At 39.3% G+C, this 15619-nt stretch overlaps 1 protein-coding gene across 2 annotated transcripts; it reads right to left on the reverse strand.

Moving 5' to 3' along the window:
- Positions 1 to 594: 594 nt before the first annotated feature.
- Positions 595 to 3658, reverse strand: LOC110816797 (elongation factor). 2 transcript variants are annotated; one of them, XM_088222484.1, is made up of 6 exons: positions 3258 to 3655; positions 2727 to 2844; positions 2395 to 2606; positions 2288 to 2315; positions 1565 to 1682; positions 595 to 857 (listed from the first exon to the last, which is right to left on the reverse strand). In XM_088222484.1, exons 1-6 carry the CDS (start codon positions 3540 to 3542, stop codon positions 776 to 778), a joined length of 843 nt encoding a protein of 280 aa, XP_088078610.1. In that variant the 5' UTR covers positions 3543 to 3655; the 3' UTR covers positions 595 to 775. The 2 variants fall into 2 exon arrangements, 1 of the variants encoding a protein (XP_088078610.1); XR_015821444.1 differs by lacking the exon at positions 595 to 857 and having other exon boundaries at positions 2174 to 2315; positions 3258 to 3658.
- Positions 3659 to 15619: the final 11961 nt, after the last annotated feature.

Here is a 15619-nt window from a genome sequence, read left to right on the forward strand (position 1 = left end):
ATGACCTTTAGAAGGAAAAAAACAAACTAGAATGTTAGTCTTCTGAAACTCCGACTCCTACCCGTTGGGGGGTGTGTCTAGAGTTAACTATGTATCTTTATTGAAATTATTGTTCCACTGTGCGGGAAGTATCTGTGGAGCAACATTGAGAAATCAAGGCAGTTGAAATTATCTTATGGTTTAGTCAATTGAATATTTTATGGGTTTTACCAAATTTTTTAACTTAAATTTGCAACGAATTACTCCATTTCTATAATCTTGTTTTTACTATTTATTTTCTGAAAATTGGCCTTTATTAAACACTTTTACAATGTCTATCATATAATAAAATAGATATTACAAACTGCTAAACATGGTCCACACAAAGATCTTTTCCTTTTTTCCAAATCCAATAAATATGGAGTTATAACATATTGGACGATTTTTTTTTTCAAAGGATATTATGAGAGAGTGTGAGGAATTTTTAGTAGAAGCTTTGCAATGGAGCTCTGGAGCTAAATCCTGACATGCCAACTCCCAGCTTGACAAGTAAAATCCTGATCAATGACAATGCACCAATGATGTGCTTGGAAATTGATCATGGAAATGGATCAATTAAATATTCAATGCAGTCGCTCACTATAATAGAGTTGAAAGCATGTATTTACAATATTTACATTTGTCTTCATGGAATCAAGAGAATGGAAGTTCAGCTATTATGCACACACGCAAACAGCATGAATTTTTTGGGTATAAATTGATTACGCGACAACAATCATCTAGTGGAAACGGTACTTCAGAGAGCCTTTAGAACAACCATGGCCGTTTTGTGAACACCCTTTGCTGCAATTTTTAAAACACCACGGCTCCTGTACAACCTGAATCAAAAACCCATGTCAAAAAAGGAGAAAAGAAACATATTTAACTTGTCTCCAGTATATTTTAAAGGAATGGAGAAAAAGCAGTCTTATGTCTACTGGGATTTTCATAACGGCACAACTCAGATCAACAGAACAAAAAATCTATTCAAAAAGATGTAAGCAGAAAATCCATTAAAAGCCCATTTGTATGTTATTTTTTTTAGGGAAAAAGAACTGAGTAGCAAGGCTACTAATGTGGCTGCTCTTATTTCATTATACAATGTCTTGTTTGAGTCATAGTTACTACGTTAAATTAGCCTGTCTGTGCGGCTCAGTAAGACCAAAGTAGTCTAAAAAGCTCTCTAAATAAAATTCCTTTCAAGGAAGATATAAGATTATCCAAAATGTCAAAAAAAATTTCCTACATTAACATTGTCAATATCTTTTGCTTGAAGCACTAGGTGTGTAACACTTGATTACTATCTTAATGGTAAAAAAGTTTCATGTTACTCAATTGAGAAGAAGACAGTTGATCGCAAAAACTTCTGGATTTCTCTGTATGAAAATGGAAGTATAGTTCCCATCTTTTAATAAATGCGTAAAATATTAGGTTTTAAATTTATTCACTAGTTTCCTTTTTATTTTTCCCTTGACAACCTCGAGCAGTGATTTACCGTGAGTGCCAATGAATGCAAGCAATGCTTGAAAGATGAAGTACAACTCACCCTATTAACGCAAGCCCCCATGTTGAGAGCGTATAGAACATTTTTCCAGCATGCCAAATATTCATCACCTTCTCCAGCTTCTCCAGCTTGCTCCCACCACCCAACTCTTTGGCCAAAACTACAAAATGATTGACGTCACTAAAATAAGTAACAAAATAAATTTAACTAATCAGAATTATACTATGATGGATCCAGATAGTTCATACCAAAGTTGGGTAAATGGTGCTAAGCGTAGAGCTAAAATATTGAATTCGGCCAATCAATGAACTCAAAAAACAGATGAACACAGGTTTTATAACGTCCAAGGCATCAAGTTAGGCAATTGAAAGAATCATGCTCCATCAGGAAAACAAAGAAAAAAATCAACTGAACAGTGCCAAATCATTCATGACCTCATGCACACAATAATGCATTCTAGTGCTTTGATGTTCATCAAGTTGATATTCATGCATGCCCATGAATAGCTAATTACTAAGATAGTAACAGGACGAAAAACTAGAGATTAATTTCCTTATGAATCATGTGACAATAAAATCATAAGGTTCTACATCTTAATATTTTACAGGCAGAAAAGCATTGAGATCAGTTGGCGAAGCTGTGAACTTATACCCTGGCTCTAGTTCCGGGGTTGCACATTCTGGCCTGTAACTATAGACATGCTCTAAGCAGGTTGGCCTGCTTTAGATAAAGCCAGAAAGAAAAAAGTTAAAACTGTGAACTTACTTTTCTGCAGCTCCTCTGGTGCCAAACCCTGCAATTCCAAGAATGTAAATGTGTAAGGCACAGCCTGAAGAGTTAATATTGATCATTACGTTTAAATTGCCTGGTACCCGAGCTTTTGGATGTGAAATCATGCATTTAGCCATAAAGTTGGCAATGCCATCTACCACGTGTTCCTCAGTGATAATTACATAATTTTCATCATCAATTCCACTTCGTTCTTCGACCTTACTTGGAACCATGTCATCAGTGACCCATACCCACCAACTGGGTTGATCATGGTCAACATTAATGAGGACTTCAGCTGAATGCAAATCTTCTCCTAATCAATGACCCAAAAGGAAAGGTAGATTATATGGTTATACAACTTAACAAACAAATGTAGGTACAGCAGAAATCAATGTACACATAGAGAGAACAGCAATTGGTTTGATGCAACAACCTGTGGGCTCTCTGAATGGGAACTCGTTGCCAGTTCCATCTACTGATGCCTGGCTAAAAGAATTTAGCCGAGTCAAGAAATCCTTAGAATTCACAGTAGATATTAGACGTTTGTACAGCTGCATTTTTTGAGGAAAGAAGAAATTACGCGCAAGATTAAGACAAAAAATCAATCTAGAGTGAAAATTATAGTTTAACATCGATAAAAAATTGCCATTTCTCAACCAAAAAGCTAAGCAGGAAAGTTAAGCAGGACTCTCCATGTCATGAAAAAGTCAGTAGCATTTGTATCCTAAAAGTATGAACTTCCAACAAAAACGGCATAACGAAATTGATAATTGAACCCCATACCATACCCAAATAACAAAAAAAAGAAATACCAACTCATCATTTGAACTTTAGACTTCTTCTCATGAACGACGCCAATACACTCATTGACATAGTCATTTCCCGAAAGTAAAGAAAGCTCAAACAATCAAGATATAGAAGCAAAATTTTCTTTAAAAACGAAATGAACACGCAATTTACATACATCTGGAGGGCAATCTTGTAATAGAGCGGGAGATTCGGAGAGATTTTGGAGAAGCTTGAGGTTTTGCTCGAGTAAGCTCCTAAGATGCCGGTTTTCTGACCTAAGAGATTCCAATTCTCGTCCCAAAACCTTGGTCTCATCACCGTCGAGTAAGTATTGATCATCATGAGATTCCTCGTCCTTATGGGGGTTGCCGTGATGGTGGCAGCAGTCCACGGCAGTCCATGCTATGTCAGCAACCTCCAAAACTGTCTTGGCAACCTCCATCGCGTCATGGCCGCCCATGATTTCTTCGCCTAATGGTCTTGATTTCAGGTCCTTTTCGTCAATAACCGAACCCTCAATGATGACCGTGTTCCTCTTGGACGGAGAGATGATGATTATCGTTTGCGTGTCAGAGATTAGTTTTATTTATTTATTTATTTTGCAAGCAGGCCCTTCAAAAACTACTTTTTTAGCCATTTCTATTTTTTATTTTTTGCTCTCCTGTTAATAAAAAGTTGTGTATTTACCTTTTTTTAATTAATTAAATTAAATATTGTTAACAATACTATTTCTTTTAATTCTTTTTAAAAGACAAAAATAATATTAAATATTTGTTAGTTGGTTTTTAACTCTCTATATTATTTAAAAATTTAAAAATATTTTTAAAAATCAACTTATCTGATTTTCTATTTTTAAAATTTATAAATATATTTTTTAAAAAAATTATTTATTGTTTACAAATATCTTAAGATTTCTGAAACGGCTCGTGAAGTTGAAATGAAGTAAATTATAAATTAAATGCGAAAGCAAAATAATAGTGTTAGGCTTTACATTCCTTACACAATAATTTATGATATCCAATAAGATTATGAAAATGACTATTCTAAAAAAATAACTAATAATCAAAAAAATAAATGAAAAATAAACAAATTCAATGTTCTACTCACAACCTTTTTATGGATTGGGCTCTGAATCTTGATTCTCTTGATTTGAAATGGTTAATTGAAAAAGTGAGTTACACTAACCCAGTAAGAATATTACGCTACTCATCGACACATAAATTAATATTTGTAAAAATCATAAAAATAACTAATAGAGCTCTTGATTTAAGTAAAATTCGTTTATCATAAATAAAATCATTTACTGCATATTTCTAAAACTGACCTATAGAGTCAATAACATAACAATATTATAATTTTATATTCAGTCGGAACAATAACTTTCTCATTTATCAGTCTACTGGTATCCATGGGACTCCATAGGGATGTCCCTACTACGCGTGAACTTTTTTTTAACATTTTCAACTACCAGGCCGTCCATATACCGCATCCGATATGAGTGTTAAGAAATATCATCCTTCAATACCCTATTCGGTATGAGGGTGAAACGGACCGTCTTCATACTCCGTCCGGTATGAGTGTCAAATTACCAATCATTGATACCCCATTCGATATGAGACAACGTTCAGGGTAGGGTTCCTTATGTACCCGGTCCGTCCACAATCTCTAAGGATATCCAGTAAGGTTATCATTCATCTTTTCACTTAATTAAACAATCTTTCGTTTACCTTTAATTTTCAATTTCTCAATTTTAACTGTAAATCACGTAAAACATGTAATACATGCATCAAGGAAATACAATTGAGTTATTATACCAATTCGGGTGTATTATCATGCATTCAAACTGTAAAATCAGTCAATCAGTTAAACATGACAAGCAGTAATAAATAACCGGTTCTGACTTCATTAGTAACATGTAATTAATTATAGATATTTTTTAATTTGTACAAAAGACCATATTATTTATAATTAAATTTCAATTCCATAACAAGGAATAGGGTGAAGGATTCTTACTCAAATTGATGTCCGAAATGCTAAACTTTCAAATGCGTCTACTAGCGGTCCCAGGTTCCCTAAATTTTTTTTTGAGGATTAAAACATACTTCAAGTACCTACAAATACTCAAAAAAATTAAAATCAGTGTTAGAAACCCTTTTTGGCAAATTCTGAAAGTCCGGCATGGCGGCTCCATCGTGCTCCAGCGATGGCACTGCCACCTGCGGTGGCAGTTTACCTCGGGTTGGTTGTTTTTGGTCATTTTCGGCTGATTTCGACCAGTTTTGTACCCATCCATGCGAGAAAACACATTAAGGGGCGGCGGTTGGCTGAAAAAAGTAAAAAAAAATCAAAGCTTACGGGCGACGGAGTTTTTCGGTGCGGCGGCTTCGCGGGCTCACCTTCACGGTTGAATATTTTGCTTCGGTCAACCTATAGAAAAAGAAATAGTGATTACAATAGTAGAAAAATTACATGAAATGGGAATCAAGAAGAGCCTCATCGGAGGTGATTTTTACTTTTTTTCGCGGCAGCGCCGTCGAGATTTACTCGCGATTTTCGCTCATCAACCAGTTCTTTTGTTGTGATTTAGTCATAGGGGTATTTAAAATTGAATTTCGAGCAAATAAGGAAAACTTTACCTCTTTTGGCGGTCGAAAGTGGCTCCGACACAGCGGTGACGGTGGTCGGCTCCCTTCTCGGCGACTGGCTCTTATTTTCTAGCGGGGGGTATGGCAGCTCGGGTTAGGGTTTGGTGTGAAGATGAGTATTTATATATGTCTCTTTTTAATCTGGGTCGTCCATCGCATTTTATCTGAACCGTCTGATTGTATTTAAATAAGAAATAAATCTGAACCGTTCATCGTGATTTAATCTAGATCGTCCGATTGTGTTTAAATAGGAAGTGGATCTAGACCGTTCATCATGTTTAATCGCGACTGTCTAATCACATCTAAGGAGGGAATAGATCCGGACCATCGACGAGTGCGGAAATAAATCTGGATCGTCTAATTGCGGGCACGCGGATCGCCAGCATGGCCTTCTGCATGGCACCGTGTCAACGTGCCTTACCACGCGGTACGCTTCTGTTCGTCGGGGCTGCTGACTAGGCGTCCTATGTGACAAATTTTTCTTAAATTATGTTTTAACTCATAGTTTCTGATTTTTCTTTCAAAAACACATACATAATCCAAATTTTCACACATTTCTCCCAAAATTATTTTCAATTTCATCATCCACCTATTTTTTCATAATTTTACATTAAATAATAATTTATAAAATCAAAAATTAAATTTTATACATAAATTTTGAATTTTACAAATTAATTTCGAGTATTACAACTCTCTACCCTTAAAGAAAATTTGGTTCCTCAAATTTGCCTCTCTCTCATTCAATCAAACAGTTGGGGATACTGGATTTTGAAGTCTGCTTCTAGCTCCCATGTGGCCTCTCTGTGTGTGTGATTATGCCATAGGACCTTAACAAAGGGAATTTCTTGGTTGCAGAGTACTCTGCTCTTTCGGTCCACAATACCCACCAGTATTTCTTCGTAAGACAGATCCTCCTAGAGCAAAAGGGGCTCATGGGCCAGGACGTAATAGGGGTTCGAGTTGTATTTACATAACATAGACACATGGAACACATTATGGACCCTGAATAGTTCTGGAGTCAGTACCAGCCTGTAAGTGATGATGTCAATTCTGTCTAAGATTTCAAATGGCTCAATAAACTAGAAATTTAGTTTTTTCCTCTTGCCAAACCTACTAATTCATTTGAAAGAAGTGACATTAAGGAACACTCAATCATCTTTCTCAAATTTTAAATCCCTCATCCGGGTAACCGCATAACTCTTCTGTCTTGTAACGGTCCCGGAAATTTAAAATGGAGTGTATATTAAAAATATCAAATGCGGAAGCGAAGTCAAAATTTGAATAACATCCCTTACACTAAAACCAAAACGTGCTCACAAAATATAAAAGATTAAACTACCTAAAGGAGAAACTTGAAAGTAAAAACTACGAAGGTGATTATGGAGTCCTTAGGCGTCCCCTTCGTCGTCCTCCTGCGGAAGCGGCTCGGGAACGATGTCCTCTTGATCTGAAATGATTAAATAAAGAATGAGCTACACTAGCCCAGTAAAGACATCACGATATCTCACCGTCACGGAGGTAAAGGTGGGTAGAAAAACACAAAAAGACCAATGGAGCATAATTTACAACAAATCCTTTTATCGAAAATAAAACCTTTACCATTTACTCACCTCGGTGAAATTCATAAAACAATATACGAAAGCAATAACATCATCATCATCATGAAAACATATATATGAACTGTATAACATAATACCTATCACACTTTTCGTAATTCAATAGTTTCACAACATATTTTCCTAATTCACAAGCCCACTAGTATCCATAGGGATCCATAGGGGTCCCGCTAACCGTTAATCCTTAACACTTGAGATTATATTCCAGGACCGTCCCTATACTCCGTCCGGTATGGGCGCCAAACCATAGACCTCATTACCCCGTCCGGTATGAGGGTGAAACGGGCCGTCCCCATACCCCGTCCGGTATGGGCGCCAAACCATAGACCTCATTACCCCGTCCGGTATGAGGGTGAAACGGGCCGTCCCCATACCCCGTCCGGTATGGGCGCCAAAACACATAAGATCTCCATACCCCGTCTGGTATGGGAGACCACAATCCCGGTAGGGTTCCCTACGGACCCGGTCCGTCCACCATCTCCCAGGATATCTAGTCAGGCTGAACACATTATACAATTTCCATTCACGTAATCTTTCATTCGCCTTTTCCCTCAGTCAGCATTTTCAATCACATACAAACAAGCTAAACGATAATTTATGCCAAACACACAACATGCAGTATCAACACCCCAGTCATTCAATCCATAATCAATAAAACAGTACAATATGCATACGAAACCATAAAATGGAAACATCGAACCTCATGCTGCATTGAAGACTGTAAAACAGGCCAAATAACAGTTAACCGACAAATACACTAGATTCGGGCTCCATTAGCGACCTTAAGCAATTTCACACATTCGTTGATTCATGAAATACCGTTTTATCATTTATTGAACTTTAAAACCGTGATAGGAAATAGGGTGAGGGGTCCTTACTCGTTTCGGGGTCCGAACACGGCTTCGCAGTGCGCCTACAGGCTGTCCCTAATTTTCCCTGAATTTTCCTCGGGGAACTGAAACGCACTACTGGTACCTGCACGTGTTCCAAAAAAAATCCCAAATTAGGCCCAGGGCCCCTTTCGGCCCAAATCGCAACTCTGGCACGGCGGCTCCGCCGTGCTCCGGCGACGGCGCCGCCGCTGGAGGCGGCGATTCGCCTCGGGTTGGCTATTTTCGGCCGTTTCTTGCCGAATTCGGCCACACTCGCATCGGTCCCTGCGAGAAAACAACCCTAGGGCCCTCGGGGGGCCAAAAAATCACGGAAAAACGGAGCTTACCGGCGGCGGCGCTATCGGGTGCGGCAGCTCTCCGGCGAGGTTCGTGTTTTGGTGATTCGGCTCCGGTCAACCTGTAGAGAAAAGAGTGGTGATCACGGTGATATAAAATTTGCATCAAACGGAGGCCGGGAAGGGCCTCATCGGAGGCAAAAACCGAGAAGGGCGCGGCGGCGCCGCTGGGCTTCGGCCGTGCATTCCGGCCGTTTGGCCGGGATTTTGGCTCCGATTTGGCCACAGGAGGTATCAGCGTGGAAAAATGAGTCGGGGGTACAAAATTTACCTCGATCGGCGGTCGGAAGTTCCTCCGGTGCGGCGGCGGGTGGCGGCGGCCGGCTTCTGGTTCGTCTTCTCTGGCGAGCGGCAGGCGGCTAGGGTTTGTGGTCTTGTGTGGGGGTTCTATTTATAACCCCTTGCCTTTTGATCTCAGCCGTCCATTTTGTTTTAAATCTGGGTCGTCCGATCGCACGCTTGATCTGGGCCGTCCGATCACACCCACGCGGATCGCCAACGTGGCCCTTTTTGGAACAACGTGGTTTTACCACGTGGCAGGTTCCGGTTGACCGAGACTGCTGACCGGGCCTGCTGACGTGGCTGCCGACGTGGTTTTTTTTTTTTTTCCTCCTTCTCGGTCCGGGCGCTACATGTCTGCTCTGAGCCGTCTGAATGTTCTTCCTGATTTTAACTATTTTGGCTGTAGTCTCCTCTACAAGATTTGGGCCAAATAATTTTTTATCACCCACTTCTTCCCAACAGATCGACGATCTGCATGGACAGCCATACAATGCCTCGTATGGAGTCATGTCAATACTTGTTTAGTAACTGTTATTGTAGACGAACTCTATTAGGGATAAATGATCATCCCAATGGCCCTCAAAGTCAAGAACACAAGCTCGTAGTATATCCTCCAGTGTGCTGATCGTCTTTTCTGATTGTCCATCGGTGTGAGGGTGGAATACAGTACTAAGAGACAGTTTCGTTCCCATAGCTTATTGAAAATTAGACTAGAACTGATAAGTGAACTTGGAGTCCCTGTCGGACACTACTATCATTAGCATTCCATTAACCTGACTATCTCCCGGATATATATTCTTGCTACCTTGTTCAAGGGATCAGTCATCTTGATGGCTAAGAAGTGGGAAGACTTAGTGAGTCAGTCAACAATTACCCAAAATGACATCATGTCCCTAGTGTGCTCTAAGCAATCCTATCACGAAATCCACTGTGATATATTCTCACTTCCACTCCGAAATTGATAATGCCTGAAGTAGTCCGTTTGGACGTTGATGCTCTGTCTTGACTTGCTGACATACCAAATACTTAGAAATAAAGTCGACCACATCTCTTTTCATCTTGTTCCACTAAAATCGGGGTCGCATACTTTGATACATCTTAGTGCTTCTGGGATGCATGACAAACTTTGAGCTATGGGCCTCTGTCATGATGTCCCTTTTCAACTCACTGTCACCTGGAACACACACTCTGTCCTGACATCTAAGCAACCCACCGATAGAGACTCGAAATTCTGAATTAATTCCCTGTTCTGCATCTTTCTTGAGAGTTGCTAGGGTGGAATTAGCGGACTGAGCTTCCTTTATCCTCTCGATTAACTCGAGTTGAATAGTTAGATAGACCAAACATGTGACTCTCTTCAGGTCCTGAAGTTATACCTGTTGTGTGACTCCTATTACCCTATATTCTGAAATCATCAAGTGAGCTAATATGCTTGCAATTTTTTTGCTGAGTGCATCAGCTATCACGTTGTCTTTATCCGGGTTATGTAAGATGTTGCAATCATAATCCTTGAGAAGTTCTATCCATTTTATCTTATGCATATTGAGATCCTTTTGAGTGAATATGTCTTTCAAGCTCTTGTGGTCAATATAAATCTGAAAGGTCTCCCCATACAAGTAATGACGCAAAGTCTTTAAGGCGTGGATAATCGCAGCAAGTTTTAAGTCATCGTTGGGTAGTTTTTCTCATGACTTTTCAACTGTTTGGACCCATAGGCTATGACATTCCCATGCTGCATCAGAATACAACCCAACCTTAGGTAGGAGGCATCACTATAAACTGTATATCCATCCGACGCGCTCGGCAAGGCCACCACAAGTGCGGTAGTCAACCATTTCTTTAATTATGAAAAAACTCCTTTCACAATCCTCGTTTCACTCAAACTTGACGTTATTTTTTATGAGCCGAGTCAAATGAGTAGCTAGGCTAGAAAACCCTTTCACAAACCTACGATAATAACCTACCATCCCTAGAAAGCTACGTATCTCCTTGACTGAGTCAATTTTTCCTAGCCGCGCACTGTCTCAACTTTTTTGGGATTCACTGACACTCCATCATTTAATATGATGTGTTATAGAAAGGTAATCTGCTCGAGGTAGAACCCACATTTACTCAACTTTTCATACAACTTTTTTTCTCTGAGAACCTGCAAAACTTGAATCAGATGGTGAGCATATTTCTCTCTGCTTTTTGAATAAACGGATATCATCGATAAAGATAATGACAAACTGCTCCAGGAATTATTTGAAAACCCTATTCATCAAATCCATGATTATAACTGGTGCGTTGGTTAGTTTAAATGATATGACTAACAACTCATATTGTCCGTACTTGGTTCGAAATGATATTTTGGGAATGCCTTTTGCATTGACCTTTACCTAATGGTAACCTGAACGCAGGTCTATCTTAGAGAAGACCTGGACACCCTACAACTGATAAAAAAGATCATCGATTCTGGGGAGGGGGTACTTGTTCTTGATCGTGATCTTGTTCAGACCTCTATAGTCGATACATAACCTCAACGTCCAATTTCCATTTCTTGCAAATATGACTCCAGCACCCCAAGAGGACACACTATGTTTGATGAATCCACTATCCTATAATTCATTAATATGTTTTCTCAGCTCCTCTATCTCAACACGGCTCATGCGGTAAGGAGCAACTGAAATAGGCTGGGTACCTGGCTGAAGGTCTATGATGAATTTAACTTCTCTGTCTACTAATAGTCTAGGTAGTTCATCCGGAAATATATTCGAGAAGTCTCAAACTACTGAAATCTCTTGAATATAAATTTATTTATTGAGTTTGCTTAGTTAGAGAAAACAGCCGGATTAAAGCACTTGCTAATAGAAAAATTTGCCATGAGGGAACAAATGTTAAATTTTTTTACTAATTTGTAAATGAATCCTCATTAGGAGGGTTGAATACAAGTTTCTTATGAAAATAATTTACGGTGGTGTGATACGCTGTTAGCCAGTTCATTTATAGGATTACATCAAAGTCCCTCGTGTCGATCTCTATTAGGTCCATACTCAATTTCTTATCTGTTATATCTATGATACAGACTCTATATATAACCTCTCCCAATAGTGTCATACTCCCAGGAGTAGACACAAATAACATAGAATTAAAATTTTCAAGTAATACATTTAAGGTTGATGCAAAAATATGTGAAACAAATGAATGTGAGACACCAGTATTAATCAAAACATATGCAAGATGATTACAGATAGTGTACGTACCCTGTACCACGTATGAGTTGGCTTCTGCATATTGCTGAGTGAGGTTGTAAGCCCTGTCTTGGATAGGAGGTCTGACCTAGTTCTGATTTCTCGGGCACTTTCTCGTATAATGTTGAGCACTCCCACATATGCAGTAAGTATTGTTAAAGCAATAGCAGGGTTGGTTCCAATGATCCTTGCCACAGTGCTAGCAAGTCCTACAACGTCCTGTTATTAGAATTTGAGGGGGAGCCTAAGTCATCAGCCTAGGTCTCTTGTTCTGTTGAACAGATGTAGTAGATGCTGGTCCGCGGTATGAAGCTGAGGGCCTGGGGTTCCCTATTGTTGGAGGAAAAATGCAAAGGTTCTTATCCACTAGACGTGCTTTGGCTAGAACAGCCGAGTAAGTATTAAGCTCGAACACATACAGTTGCTGTCTGATCTCAAGACGGAGACCCCACTCGAACTTTTTTACGTTCCTACCTTCATCAATCATGCTCTTAGGGGAATACCGGCCCAACTCTAGAAACTTTTGAGCATATTCTGATAAAGTCATGTCACCCTGGAACAAGTGTGCAAACTTCATTTTCTTCAGATGTCGGAGATGTTTTAGAAGATATTCTACATTAAAGGCTGTCAAGAATTGTTCTCAAGTGACTGAACGAGCTGGGTGGCCTGCTTGAGTTGTCACCAGCGGCCTGTCTCTCCCATTAGCATGTAGGTGGCAAGTATGACTCTCTATTTGGGAATCACCCCAAGAGTCGTAAAGGCCTCTCTGTCTTAGTCAACCAGTATTCGGCCTCTTTAAAGGATGATGCCCCTGCAAAAGTAGATGAATTTAGTCTTTTATACATCTCAATGTAGTCTGGGTCCATCATGGGAAGAACTAGGTCCCTTGGAAGAGGGACTAGATTGTGTTCAGGATGAACTGGATGGCCTTGTAGCGGTCTCCCATGGGGCAGTCACTATAAAAAATGCTCTCTTTGAAAAAGGGGGTGTCAACCGGATGAGATTCGTAAGTCTATCACTCAAGTTACGGGAGTGACTCCATTTGCCTTAACCTATGGCCACAATGTCGTACTTCCAATGGAGATCACAGTGTTGTATCTCATAGTAGCCCATCAAAAGAACTTAACTCCTCCCAATCTAAATCAAGTTGGTTTTACATGAAGAAGATTTGGCTCAGCATGTTCTATTCGATACGGGTAGGAGAAGTGGTATTCTTTTCTTAAAAAAATAGAAAAAGAAGAACCAAGTCAAGATGATACAGATCAGTGGTGGTACTGGATGATACGGTGGAGGCACCAAATTATACCGTGGTAGTGTTGGGTGATGCAGTTGGGGGATTGGGCTATATTGTGGTGGTGCCGAGTGATAATGTGGTTGGAGTACCGGATCATACTGTGGTGGTGCTAGATGGTACTGTGGAGGAGCAGAGTCGAACCAGGGTAGTTCAGGATCCTCTCGCTGCAGGTGTGGCTCAACCTAGGGCAGCAGGGGAGGGTTGGGTAGTTCCCTCCTTTCCTTCCGGACATGCTGGACAACAATAAGTCTCTCCAGTATTTCAAATAGCCAATCAACATCCTCTTGAAGCGAACCCTCCCAGACTACTCGGTTTAGTGGGAGTCTTCCTCTCCTCATCTATTTGTACCTGCATTTCACAAAAAAATAATTGAGTGATAATTCATAATTTTTGGTGTTTCCTAAGGATTTTGTGCAATTAATGGTTCCGAGAAACAAGGCTTTGATATCAACTGTAACAGTCCATGGACTTGAAAGAAAATAAATTATAAATTAAGTGCGAAAGTGAAATAATAACGTTAGGGTTTACATTTCTTAGACAATAATTCAGGATACCCAATAGGGTTACGAGAATGACCATTCTAAAAGAATAATTAATAGTCAAAGAAATAAATGAGAAGTAAACAAACTAAACATTCTACTCGCAACCCTCTTGCAGATCGGTCTTTGGATCTTGGTCTTCTCGATCTGAAATAGTTAATTGAGAGAGTGAGCTATACTAGTACAGTAAAAATATCACGCTACTTACTGACACAGAAATAAAAGTTGGTAGAAATGATAAAAATAATTAATGGAGCTCTTAATTTAAGTAAAATTCGTTTATCATAAATAAAATCATTTACTGCATGTTTACCGTAGCGAGATTTCTAAAACTGACCTATAGAGTCAATAATATAACAATATCATAATTTTATATTCAATTAATCGGAACAACAATTTTTTCATTTATTAGCCTACTTGTATCCGTGAAGGTCCATTGGGATGTCCCTACTACGTGTGAATCTTTTTTCAATATTTTCAACTAAGGACCGTCCCCATATCCCATTCAGTATGAGCGCCAAGAAATACAATCTCTCAATACCTTGTCCAGTATGAGGATGAAACGGACTGTCCCCATACCCCATCCGGTATGAGCACCAAATTACCAATACTCGATACCCTGTCCCGTATGAGGCAATGTTCATGGTAGGATTTTCTATGTATCTTCTAATTTTTCAATTTTAACTGTAAATTATGTAAAACATGCAATATATATATCAAAAAAATACAAATGAGTTATCATACCAATTCAGGTGTATTATCAAGCATTCAAACTGTAAAATAAATCACTCAGTTAAACATGGTAAACAGTAATAAATAATCGATTCTGCCTCCATTATAATTTGTACAAAAGACCACATTATTTACTTCAATTCCATAACAAGGAATAAGGTGAGAAATTCTTACTCAAATTGATGTCCGAAATGCTAAACTTTCAGCTGTGCCTACTAACGATTCTCGAGTTCCCTATATTTTTTTTCGGGGATTAAAACACATTTTAAGTACCTAGATATACCCAAAAAAATTCAAAATCAGTGTTAGAAATTATTTTTGGCCAATTCTGAAATTCCGGCACGACAGCTCTGCCATGCTCCGACGACGGCACCACCGCTTGTAACCGCGGTTTGCTTCGAGTTAGCTGTTTTTGGCCAGTTTTAGTCAATTTCGGCTAGTTTTGTACATTTTCCTACGAGAAAACATGTTAATGGGTATCGATTGGCAAAAAAAAGTTGAAAAACCCAAGTTTATTGGCTGTGGAGTTTTTGGTGCAACAGCTTTACCGGCTCACCTTTGTGGTTGGGTGTTTTGCTTCGGTCAACCTGTAGAAAAAAGAATGGTGATTACAATGGTAAAAAAATTACACGAAAGGAGAATTAGAAAGAGCCTCATCAGATGTAGTTTTTACTTTTTCCTACGATGGTGCCATCGGGATTTACTCGTGATTTCTATCTTATCCACAAGTTCTTTTGCTCTGATTTGACCATTTGGGTGTTTAAAATTGAATTTCGAGCGAATTGAAATTTTTTTACCTTTTTTGTTAGTCGGAAGTGGCTAAGGCGTGGCGGCGGACGACGGTCGGCTCCCTTCCCGGTGACTGGCTCTTCTTCTCCGACGGGGGGGTCTTATGGCTAGGGTTAGGGTTTGGTGTGAAGAAGAGTATTTATATCCGTCTTCTTTTAATTTGAACCGTCTATCGCATTTGA

Source organism: Carica papaya, chromosome 1 (genome assembly GCF_054855325.1).
Source record: "Carica papaya isolate Zhongbai chromosome 1, ASM5485532v1, whole genome shotgun sequence".
Classification (NCBI taxonomy): Eukaryota; Viridiplantae; Streptophyta; class Magnoliopsida; order Brassicales; family Caricaceae; genus Carica; species Carica papaya.

Bases quoted from the DNA above. Each gene is read 5' to 3' on its own strand.
- LOC110816797 (XM_088222484.1), bottom strand. From the start codon at position 3,542: ATGGGCGGCCATGACGCGATGGAGGTTGCCAAGACAGTTTTGGAGGTT. The intron at 2,607-2,726 runs GTTGTTGCATCA...GTCATTGATTAG, and splicing joins CCCATTCAGAGAGCCCACAG to GAGAAGATTTGCATTCAGCT. The intron at 1,683-2,287 runs GTAAGTTCACAG...ATCATTTTGTAG, and splicing joins ACCAGAGGAGCTGCAGAAAA to TTTTGGCCAAAGAGTTGGGT.